This window comes from Pyrus communis, chromosome 3, assembly GCF_963583255.1.
Source record: "Pyrus communis chromosome 3, drPyrComm1.1, whole genome shotgun sequence".
In the NCBI taxonomy this organism is placed as follows: domain Eukaryota; kingdom Viridiplantae; phylum Streptophyta; class Magnoliopsida; order Rosales; family Rosaceae; genus Pyrus; species Pyrus communis.
The window spans coordinates 7,890,508-7,902,696 of NC_084805.1; the positions used below are offsets into that span (position 1 = coordinate 7,890,508).

Genomic DNA, 12,189 nt, shown 5'->3' on the forward strand with positions numbered 1-12,189 from the left:
ATGAGATCAGGTTGTCGCTAACCCGATGGCTTACCTCTAGATGTGATGAAATAAAAAATATGGCAAGAAGTATGATTGAGAAATTTGATAAATATTGGAGTGTGATTCATGGAATAATGGCTGTAGCTACTATATTGGATCCAAGATTCAAGATGAGGCTCATTGAGTATTTCTTTCCTCTTATGTATGGGCAATATGCTTCGAATGAAATTGATAAGATTCGCAAATATTGTTATGATTTGGTAAAAGAGTGTGGATCTAATCATATTTCTAACATGGGTCATCAACCATCATTCACTTCATCTCATTTGAATCAATCTGACTTTGAAGAGATGAATCCTTTAATGGATAACCTTGCCTGTTTGTTTCTAGTACTGTAAGTACTGATAATGTAAAGTCAGAATTAGATTACTATTTGGAAGAAGTTGTTTTGCCTAGAACATCTGATTTTAATATTTTGTGTTGGTGGAAATCAAATGGGACTAAATATCCTATCTTAAGTGCTTTGGCAAGGGATATATTAGCTATTCATGTATCTGCAGTTGCTTCCGAATTAGCTTTCAATACTAGTGGGAGATTTGTAAGTCCACACCATAGTAGACTTCATCCAAAGACATTGGAGCCTTAATGTGCGCCCAAAATTGGTTGTGGAAAGAAATTCAAGCTACCCCAAAGTATTAATTTATTTTCATCTTATATTTGTGCATGTTCTTTAATCTTAATTTCGAACTTATTTTTCAAACTTAATTAATTAGTATGCATTCAGTTTTTAGAATTAATTTAAGTCTTTATGTTTCACAACTAGCTTCTTGTTCTAATGCACACGTCGATTGCTGCACTTATTTTGAAGATATGGATATGAATGAGGTAAGTATTGGCAATTATATTATATGTATATAACTATCTTCTTTGTAGATTATATGTGTACAACGATTCATATTAATTATTTGTCATTTGCTATTATTTGTCATTTGCTTAATAATGGAGGAATCATGCTCCATTGATGGTTGCGAAGGAGGAGCACCATGAAATATGACGCTAGCTTGGTGGAACTAGAAGCAAGGTGCAAATATCTCATTCTTTTGTCGTCATAAGTTTTGAAATTATTAGACAATTTATTTTGTCTTCCTTTCGTATTTGTTTTTGTCCTCTTTTTCTTTTTTATTGGACCAAGTTATCATATTGGCTTATCATGATCAACTTCAAATATATATTTTTATGCTTTTTGTAATTGGATGTGGCTATTTAATGATAGAATTAGTATTTACTAAAATTTATAGTGCGTCAATTGGATGAATATAATTTTTCTTTTTTTTACAAAGATGGATATAACCGATAACCGATTGAAAATCCGTTACCCGGTGGATATGGTTATGAATAATCCCCGATGGTTATTTTGCGGTTATGGGTATGGTTAATTTTCATAGTTATGGAGATGGATATAGCATTTCCATCCCCAAACCGAACCGTTGCCATCCCTGTAAATAACTCATTTTGTTCAAAATAAATAACTCATAAATATTACAAAATAAAATGAAATGAAACGAAACATTATGACATATCAGGTGGAGTAAGAAGTTTCCATGATGCCAAATTATTACATAAGTTATCAAATTTATATCAACCAATAGAGAAAGATGACTAAAATTTAAGGATTAGGATTGTCCATCGTGTCTGAATGATCAACCAATCATGTTCATTCATTGTACATCGTGCTACTAGAATTTATTTTGAATTTTTTATTTAAAATTAAACACAAACAAATACCTAACCAAAACTAACTGCACAAAGAACAGACACAATTAGTTAAACTTTCAGACCCCACAAAGAAGATCTAGAGAGGAGCCTCGTCCAAAATTCAAGACATCTTTTAATTTTGAGACGAATTTCGGGAATTTATCACAGTTGCATACGTGGATCTTTTATGCTTTGCAGTTGTCCTGATGGCTTATTTGGGCTCTGCCTGCTTTTATGCTTTGCACTTGGAATCATTGGGCCTTTTCAGCTGCATCTTTGTAACTATTCATATACAGAAAATAGTCCGGTACGGTACTTAACACTTCATCGATGACAAAATCAACAACTGTAACGTCGAAGTACCAGCAAGTACATTGATTCAATAATATTGACGACTTAGGACGTCTTCAAATACCAAGCAAAAAGTGCAGTCAATAAAACAGAAATTGTCTAACAAAAATGAAAAGCTACCGGAACATAATCTACTGCAGGTTCATACTGATCAACTCCAAGATAAACATTATGAATCAAAATAAACTCAGACAGTCGATAGCAGCACTCAATAACTCGTCTTCATATAAAGTCTAACTCCTCGACTGCTAGACCTGCACCATCAAAGAAGAAAACATGAGAATCAATGAAGAATATCATCATTAGTTTGAGCGCTTGAAGATTCGAATGCTATCATTATTAGTTAATGAAGAATATAAGATGATGTTACTAGGATACTACACAGCCACAATCACCATAAAATGCTCAAACATCAAGAAAAATTAGCCAGACAATCAGAGTGGACAGAGACATTGCCTAATTAATTACAATCAAATAACTAAATAATCACATATTGTCCCAACAAAACGAAATCTCAAAATCCTCGGGTTTCCTGCGTAGTTACAATTCAATCTTTTCCACTGGGATCTATAATCCTTTTTGTGCCAATGCAAGCTACCCTACTCTTCTTATTGAAGCATGGACTTGATTAATAATAATGGATTGTTGTCTCTGACCGGGACAAAAATTTAATGCACAAACAAAAACCATAAGAGTACGTTTGTTTTACCAGATTAGCCTTCCATGTTACCCTATTTAGCCCTTATCCGCTATATAAACATGGGACTATACATAAATCGGATTAACCCAGACTCGCACCACCTTAAATTTCTTTATTTAACCCCTTGCAGAAACATGGTCCAATACAAGCCCTATGCCACAGCCACACGCTGATGCAAAGAATTTGCAAATGGGCAGCTCCCATGTTCAGCTGTGCTAGTAGACCATTCAAAATACAAGACTAAGTACTAGCCAAGCCAATCCTAACCAATCCCTACAATTAGTCCAAGACAAGCCAATCCTATGTAGCAAGCCCTATGCCACAGCCACACGTTGATGCAAAGAATTTGCAAATGGGCAGCTCCCATGTTCAGCTGTGCTAGTAGACCATTCAAAATACAAGACTAAGTACTAGCCAAGCCAATCCTAACCAATCCCTACAATTAGTCCAAGAAAAGCCAATCCTATGTAGCAAGCATGCCTAAAGGTCTTCAACCTATTACAGCAAAAAGGATGAGTGTGATTTCTTTGTTTTCAAAACAGTTCGCACACACAAGAAAACCATTCAACTGAGAAAAAAAAATTGAAAAAACAGAGAGATAGAGATAGAGAAATAATAAAAGGTACTATCTTGTGAAAGAGTGATGCAAGACTACAATACCCATCCACAATGTGACTAGCACCAAAGTTTCCATAAGTCAAATTCAAAATCCACAACAGACATGCTATCATGCATCATTTTCCAACAAGGAAAAAGCTAATGACTTATCGACCAAAATTCTCAATAGTCATACCGTTTCAACCTATCTGTAAATAAAATTGGGAATGCATTCAATGGGAAAAAAATTACTCTTACTTCAAATATGCTATAAATCATACACAGTTCTTGTGTTAATTTGCCTATGGGGCATTACATCAAATATTATTGCCTATTCCGCAATAATATTGATTCAACTTGTTCATATGGCCTGCTTTCACCTAAGGCACATTGTTGACTCCATCATCACTAACTTGACGAGAAGTTTTGTATAACTAGATAATCACAAATTCACATGCTACTTATAGCATTGTAGAGTAGTGATCCGTGGCGTCAAAATTAAAACAACCAAAAAGAGCAGATTATACGAGAAAAAATTCATCTTCGTCAGGTTCAATCATCATCTCAAAGAAACAAATATACTATCATAAAATAACTCAGGTAAAATATTTTAGAAGCAATCAGTCATCACTCCCGATTTTCTTCGTACTCTGTTTCAAATATAATCAAATTGTCAATGTATGCAATAACTCCTACCCTATTACATACAACACCTAATGAGCAACTATCAAATTTATCCCAACACAACAACAATACAATCTGTCAAACAAGTATTCAGTTCATAAATTTCTCAATATTAACAACAAACAGAAATACCCTCTTCCTAGTATATCCTAAAAATATAATACATCGAAAACCCACCAACAAAAAAAAAATTAAGAAATCGGAAAATAATAAGAACGATATGATCCCGAAAACTACCTCATAGAACGAGATGGCCATTAAAATTCAAGCTTGAGCTCGTCTTTTTCCCCAGAGAGGAGGTGAAGAACATATGGGGCGGCTCGGATCGCGACGACCCAAGCCCCGAACATGGCGACATGGCTCCGCAGCTGCTTCAGAGCCTCAGCCTTGTCTGGCTTCTGCATAAACATGGGAAACATTTTTCTTTATCTGATCCGACTTCTCTTTCCCGCAAAGTGATATGACAAACGCAGCCTGACGCCTAAAACCCTAGTTGGTGCTCTGCGATTTTGTACTTTGGGGGTTTTTGACGGCTTCAAAAGGATGATATCAGCCTTGCGGCTGTCGTGCGGCTGAGGGCTTTTTCGACTTTGCACGGGCGCAATATTTTCGGTTAGAATGATTTGCAAAATAAGGGCAATGTTGTAAATAAAATAAATTATGTGGCTGTCTACTTGGATCATTGTTTAAATATTAATATCTTCTCGTTTAATTTCTTATTAAAAATGATGTATACGGATTGTTACGGGATTAAAAATTTATTTTTTATTAAATTAATGAATTATTGGTCATTAAATTAATTCAATCCGCTGGAACCATATAAAAGGGTCGGTTGTGAAAGCAAGAAAATATAGACGTTCGGGTGATATTGGTTTTGGATGACTGCGGCCACACAAGTGCGAAATAGCCAAAATTGTGCTTAGCCGTGGGCACCCTATCAGGGCTGGGTGCGGGCTGGAAGCAAGTAACAAGCCAAAATTTGGCTTTGGGCCAAGAAAGGCTATAACCCAGCAACATCAGGCTGCAGGCTTGCAGGGAAAAGAAGCCGTGCATGGGGCTTGGGCTGAGAATAGAAGGCTCATATGGAGTAGCTGCAAGCTACAACAAGAAGAGCCCAGCAAACTAGGTTGGGCCGAGCAAAATAAAAGACCCAAAATTGATTGGACTTCACGGCTCTAGTCCAACACCTGTATTTGGTGGTTAGTCACCGAACCATATTAGGAAACTTCAGTCGTCGTCAGCCGAATTAAAGAGCTCTAGTTCTCGCCGGAAACAAAGATACTCGCCACCGCAGGTGGCGTCATTTCTCGAGGACCGAGCTCAAGGCTCAAGGACATGACCACCATTCTCGATTGCCTTTAAGGAGGTGGTTCCATACGAGGGGAAAATCCTAGTTCTCGCATCTGTCAAGAACCGTCTGGAATCTCTCAAATCGGTCGTCCGAGATGGCTTCGCCATTACGGGACGATTGCGAGTTGACGGGGGATGCTGGAGCTCGGTTGCAGGCAGGCTGGTGTGTGGCAGCCAAGCCTGAAGGTAGGGACGACGCAATTATTTGCTAATGTTGGACAATGGCTCGGCTTGGCGCGGCTTCAGGCCGTGGCTCAGCTGCACTTTTTTCTTCTTTTTTTTTTCTCGGTTAGGGTTTTCAAAGCCCTAGTTCTTGCTTCTATTATCATAGTGTAGCATAATATAACTGTTTGCATAATCATAATATGGAAATATTAATTGCATGTGCACAACATGCTTATATATATTGAACAATGTGTGAAATATACAATATATATATATAAGAGTAAGATAAAGGGTTCATGCATCATAATGAATATTTTTATACTAACAAGGGCTTATAAAATATCAATTATGTGTTTTAGAAGAACTTGATTTGCTGGAAAGCCTTTGAATGCTAGTTGTAGAAGATCCTTCTCCATTGTCAGATTTCCATCTTCAAAACGCGTTCTATCACGTTCAATATAAAAAGAAGAAATAGAATCAATATCAAGAATATTAATTCAAGAAATAAAAAGTTAGTCGTAAAAGAATAAATGCAACGTAATCATTCCCTGATTGAAGATGGACAAATTCTCTTTAGTGCGGCGTTAAGAGCATGCTCATAACGTATTGGAGGCCTATTTTACCGATGAAATACAGAGAGGGAGAGAGGCAGCAAGCAAAGATGAAAGAGAGAATTGGGTGAATTTTGTGTTGTGATTTCTCACCCCATTGTGCCTTATTTTTAGTGGTAAGGAAGGAAGAATCATTGCCTTTCAAGTAATACATTACAACTAGGAAAACTATCTAAAAGAGACTATAGAATTCTATAAAAATTTACTAGGATTGACACAATCACAATTTTAGTGAAATTAGGGCCGCAACACTACATTTTAAAAAAAAATTCAAAAGAATAAATATTAGAGTGCTAATAAACTCAGCCAAATCGAAAATTCCAATTCAATTCCACCATATCTTACTAGTTTTAATGTGAATTCTTTCAAAAAAAAAAATTCAGATTTGAAACTATAGTTTTAATGCGGAACATCATGGAAACATTAACTGTCAAACAATTAAATTGCTGAATTGGTTAGGATATTTGTGAGTATGCAATCAACGAGTTAAGATTTTTCAACAGAGTGGGTTTTATTTGAAGAAATTTTTGCGAATTGTTAAATTGGTTAGGATATTTCAATCGAATTGAGTTTTATTTAGAGATATTTTTGCGTACCTAAAATATTTGTCACGTAATATCTTATTTTCCATATTACAATATGGGTGTACAACACGATTAAAATCAGTGTTACCAGCAAAATATCCCGTTTACTTGGTCTTGTTCAGAAATTAAAATGAGGAGGATTATAAACTATGAAACAAACATAGTCCACATGGAAAATAAAGTGGCATTCCCGCAGATGAAAACAACAGCTGGACGCGGTCTTAAATTCAGCGACGCTGATGTGTCGTAGGCAGCGACCACACTGAAACGAATCGCGTAAGACCAAACCGACTACACCAGTCAACCAAAAGCATTAACCCCCCTTCCCTCCACTTTCCCCCACTCTCTCTCTCTCTCTCTCTTTCCACTCTTCAAAACACCCACCACCGCCTCCGCCGCCAATGATTCCTCCTCCGCCACTGTACTAATACTCATAAAAATGGTCGTTGCATCCCCATCTCCTGCACCCGCCCCCACTCTCTCCACCCTCTTCATCACCACCTCGCTCCATGCATCATCCCCGCCGTCCAAGTACCCCATCGACTTCTCCCCGCCCTTAATCGCCATGGTCGTGGTCGTCGCCACCGCCTTCCTTATTGTCACTTACTCGCGCCTCATCTCCCGCCACGTCATCCCGCCAATCCTCCGCCTCCAACGACGCTGGCACCACCGCCGTCGCCGCTCCTACCTCCCATCATCCATCGGTGACATCGACTCCCCGCCTTACGACTCGTCGCTCGACCCCGCCGACATCGGCTTCCACGTGTTCTCCCCCTACGGCCTCGACGAGTCGGTGATCAAAACAATCCCCCTCTCTCTATACACATCAAAACAATCCCTCCTCAGCCGTGACTGCGCCGTTTGCCTGATCGACTTCCAAAACGACGACTACGTTCGAACGCTGCCGGTCTGCTCGCACGTGTTTCACGTTGACTGCATCGACATGTGGCTGCGATCTCACGCCAACTGTCCTCTCTGCCGGGCCGGAATATTCCGTCCGGAATCTCCGTTCGTTCCGTTGATGGCCGCAAGGATCAGGCCCAGCCTCGACGACGCTGTTTTCCGGAGCATCGCGCTCGAGCCTCTTGCCGAAGCTACGGCGCCGTGTGATTCCGATTCGTTAGTCACCGAGATCGAGCGGTGCGCGGAGGAGCGATCGCCGAGGAGGAGCTCCAACTACTGGGAGGATTACCGGATCAACGGCGGAGATTTTATTTTAAAGAGGTCGCACTCGTTCGGGTTCGAGCGAAGCTCGGCGTCGGCGGAGAGAATGATGGTGACGGAGCCTGCGACGGTGTCACCGTGGCGGTACCGGAGAGGAAGCTTCTGGAGCAAGCGGCCGTCGCCGTTCGGGTCGTTGACGAAGCCTCGAGTCTTCTCCTTCAGATCATCCTACAGAGGCGGCGTCAGCATGAAGTCTCCTTTCTTCCGCCGAAAAGGCTTCTTCCCGCTGTCAGAGTCGAGCGCGAGATTCTCCGGCGCCGGAACCGGCGGATATTCGCGGCGTAGCAAGTCGATGACAAGTCCGATGTTCGGAAGATCTTCGGGGTTATCGGCTTTCTCATCGAGCCGGCTAAGGTGCGGAGATCCGGAAGCGCTGTTGTCGCCGGAGAGGTTTAACAGGAGATAGGAACGAAGGAAGTGAGGTTAAATTCCGGATCGACACGTGGAGGGTGGTGATGGAGCGAGGGTGGGGTGGATCGGACGGTGGGAGATGGGTGGAGGGAAAAGTGGGGAGGACAGTTAATGAGGGCCGGTGCGGTCATTAACTGTGGGGGGGGGCTGCCGAGACGGCATTTAATGCCCAGAATTGACGAGAGAGAGGAAGAGAAAGAAAAAACACACAAATCAAAACTGGGGTTTTATGGGGGAGAGAGGAGAGAGAGGATCATAAATGTGGAGAAATTTAATGGGTTTTGGCGCCATTTATTTATTTAGAGGTAAAGATTGGGTTAGCTTTTAAATATAGGGCTGCTTATTTGGAGCGAACCGACCGACAACCATACAATTTAGACCATGTGGGAAGGAGTTGACAACTCATTTGTGCATGTGAACCATACAACAGGGGTAGGCGGAGCTAGGGTTATCCAGTTACGGCTTAGGGTCTAGAGTTTAAGGAGTTTAAGGTTTAGGGATACGATGGTTAGGGAGAAAATTGTCCATCTTGGTTTTACCATCACAATTTTGAAGAGATGAAAAGTGCGGATAGGGGGAAGATGTGAAGTGCAATGCGGGTGGAGTTGAGGCTTTGAGTGCTTGTCCTTGTCATTCTTTTTATCTTCCTTGACTTTGGAAGACATGGATGTGCGGTCGGTGTTGCATTGCAGTATTGCACATCGGGCAAAGTCAAAGCTAAGTGGGTCAAATTGGAATTTGGGTGGTTTCCAATTACTTGGGAGGCATGCTTAGGGTTTTGAGAAGGGAAAAGAATGTTACATGTCATTTTTGGTGTTTTACTTACATGTCTTATGTAATATTATTGTAGCATTTGTCAGATGAATTTATGTTACCTTTGTTTTTCTCTTCTTGAAACACAAGTAATTCCATTTTGATGTGTGGATTCAATTATATTGCGTATTGTAACATATTTACTTGGAATGACATAAGTTATTAATCGGAGAAATCAACTAAATCAGTCCAATTCTGAGCTTTAAGTATTATAGGATTATGGATTATAATGTGTATCTCGTATGTTTTTCGTTTTAGTATGTATATCATACTCTCATATGTTAATAGGTGCACGAGAAGTTATGAATCAGAATAATTTCTGAATATTAGGGCTCCATTACTAGTTCTTAAGGTTGAATTATTGTTTGGTTGTGCCTGCTTCCTTATGATTTCTGCTGAATATCAGTTTCCTGTTGTAAAGATTATGAGAATGATTGAATGCCCACATGGGAATAGCAGTGAATAGCAGTGAATAGTTTGTTGTGTTATGCTTTTTCAAAAGTGGTTTATCACGGATGATTGCTTGATTTGTCGCGGGTGATTTTCATTCTCTGTAAACATACGAATGTGGCTTTATAAATAAAGCACTCCGCGAGTGATCAAGGCACAACAACTAAAAGAAAGAAAAGAACTGAAAGCAATAATATCAGTATCCCTTCCTTTCTATTTTTATCTTCAATCCTTTTATGTTATAATTACGAAATAAAACAGTATGTTATTTTGCATCTGCTTCGCTCATGTCTTTAGGAAAGATTATCTCTCTAACTTTTGCTTATTTATAACATTTCCATATTTGTCTTATTTTTCATTTCCTTTTGTGTAACCTGGCTGCCTTTTGGTGTTTGGTAGTTTTGTTGGTTAACTAGTTCTCTAGTTGCCCTTGCAGCCTTGTCCTAAATTGGCCTACTTTTTGCTTACAACTACAAGTATCTTTTTTTAATCAGTTAACATTTATTTGCTGTGATACATGGGATATTTGGAAGAGCCAAAAAAGAACCCTTATGCAAGTAACAAGATCAATTTTCTGTGTGGAATTGTATAAAAGGAATTCTTTGAAATTGATTTGTATGACACGACTACACAAGTACACTATTACAATAATTTTATGTGTCAATAATATAAGTAAATGTGTTTGTTTTTGCATTATTGACATGGAATTAATGATGTACTCATGTCATACAAGTGACTCTCGGATTTCTTCAACTTTGTCATGATTAGCAAAATGCATAATACAGACTAAGGGAATAAATGCGGAAAGCCCGATTTAACTTAGGCCATCTCCAACTGAGGACTAGACCAGAGGGCTCGTGGAATCTAAGAGGGTTCCACGGAATTTGAAAGGGCTGAAGGGTTGGCTGCTAGGCAGGGGCTGACCAGAAAACTGATTAATCATGTAGGTTATAACCGACAAGAATTCTTAAAAAGAATTTTGAATCCAGCGGCTAGCTGGCGCTAGTTACTGTTGGATTCATTTTTTTTTTTTTTTTTTTTTTTTATGTTTTTGGGTTTTTTGAGCCTTTTTTTTTTTTTTTTTTTATTCTATTTTTTTTCCTATAAATACCTAAACCATTCCTCACAAAATTTTCACCATTCCTACACCATTTCAATTCTCATATTTTCCTTCCTCTTTCAAAAATCTATCCTTCAATTTTTTTAATAATTTTGAAATGGCCTCGTCTGCAATGAAAGGTAGGGCTTGGATCCGAAAAGAAGATGAAGCTCTTTGCAAGGCTTATAGATGGGTGTCGGAAGATAGTGTGAGGGGGAATTGTCAAACAAATGACAGTGTTTGGACTCGTGTGTCCAAAAAATACTTAGAGTTCTATGAAGGCACCACTCAAGTGAATATTTGAAGCCACGAGAGTTGTTCTTCAAGATGGAAGAAACATTTTTAGCCAAGTTTGAACAAATGGCATCAAGCATTGTTAGCAGCCGCAAGTAGACATGACAGTAGTGCTAATTACTACGACGAAGTAAGTGTTTTCACAATTTATTTTAAATATTTAATTATATTACATTTAATTTCATAAATTAATTTCCTTTAATTTTTTTCTAGGTACGCCAAGCGGAGGAATTGTATATGGACAGCACCTCGAAACCCTTTTAGTTTCACAGTTGTTGGGAAATTTGTAAAGGGTGGGTGTTATTTGAAGATCCACCACAGAGAGCTCCCACGTCGGTGTTCGGAATTGCATCCTCAACTGCATATATGGATGAAGATGGATCTCCAACCATTCAACAAACAAGGGTAGAAAATCCGTCTTTGGGTGAAGGTTCCATACCTAGGGCTATGGGACGAAACAAGGCGCGAAGGTTGAAGGAAAAGGGCAAGGTAAATGATGATTACGCCACTAAACATGAAGTGGCTGCCTCATTGCGATTATTGGCGGAGCAAAATGCCCTTGAGGCGGAAGAAAGGAAGTTTAGGCATGAAGAACGGGCCAAACAAATACAAGAAAAAATGGATGATAAGAATATGGAAAGGAACACTTCGAATTACACTCCAATGAGTAAGGCCTATTTTGATAGGAAAAAAAAAAGAAATTATGAGCCGATTGTTTACCTCTGACTATACTCGTACAATGGCGGATGATGAAGATGATGTTGATTATGGATATTAAATTTAAATTGTAGTTTTAAAATTTAAGTTAATGTTGTTTTCGAATTTAATTTGTAGTTTTAAAATTTAATTTGTCGTTTTTAAAATTTAGTTGTAGTTTTTAAATTTAAGTTGTTGTAGTTTTTAAATTTAAATAATAAATTATATTTGGCCCTATGGCCCTCGGTTGGAGACCGTTTTTTGTGACAGGGTTAAAACGAGCCCTCTGCCCTTTGGCCCTCGGTTGGAGACGGAGGCAAATATGACCCTATACTGTTCATTAAAATATTAATATCTTGGAGGGTCAGAAGGCTAAAATGAGCCTTCTAACCAGCTATCGGTTGGAGATGGCCTTAAGCAACC

General features: G+C 39.0%; 2 protein-coding genes across 2 annotated transcripts; one reads left to right on the forward strand and one right to left on the reverse strand.

Moving 5' to 3' along the window:
- Positions 1 to 2,084: 2,084 nt before the first annotated feature.
- Positions 2,085 to 4,555, reverse strand: LOC137728914 (mitochondrial import receptor subunit TOM6 homolog). The gene is made up of 2 exons (XM_068467715.1): positions 4,307 to 4,555; positions 2,085 to 2,342 (listed from the first exon to the last, which is right to left on the reverse strand). Exon 1 carries the CDS (start codon positions 4,486 to 4,488, stop codon positions 4,327 to 4,329), a length of 162 nt encoding a protein of 53 aa, XP_068323816.1. The 5' UTR covers positions 4,489 to 4,555; the 3' UTR covers positions 2,085 to 2,342; positions 4,307 to 4,326.
- Positions 4,556 to 6,840: 2,285 nt separating this feature from the next.
- On the forward strand, positions 6,841 to 9,395 carry LOC137729647 (RING-H2 finger protein ATL65). Its single transcript, XM_068468640.1, has one exon. It carries the CDS (start codon positions 7,219 to 7,221, stop codon positions 8,407 to 8,409), a length of 1,191 nt encoding a protein of 396 aa, XP_068324741.1. The 5' UTR covers positions 6,841 to 7,218; the 3' UTR covers positions 8,410 to 9,395.
- The last annotated feature ends 2,794 nt before the right edge of the window (positions 9,396 to 12,189 follow it).

What these genes read in the sequence shown, in the direction of transcription:
- LOC137728914 (XM_068467715.1), bottom strand. Translation starts at nt 4,488, where the DNA reads ATGTTTCCCATGTTTATGCAGAAGCCAGACAAGGCTGAGGCTCTGAAG.
- LOC137729647 (XM_068468640.1), top strand. Translation starts at nt 7,219, where the DNA reads ATGGTCGTTGCATCCCCATCTCCTGCACCCGCCCCCACTCTCTCCACC.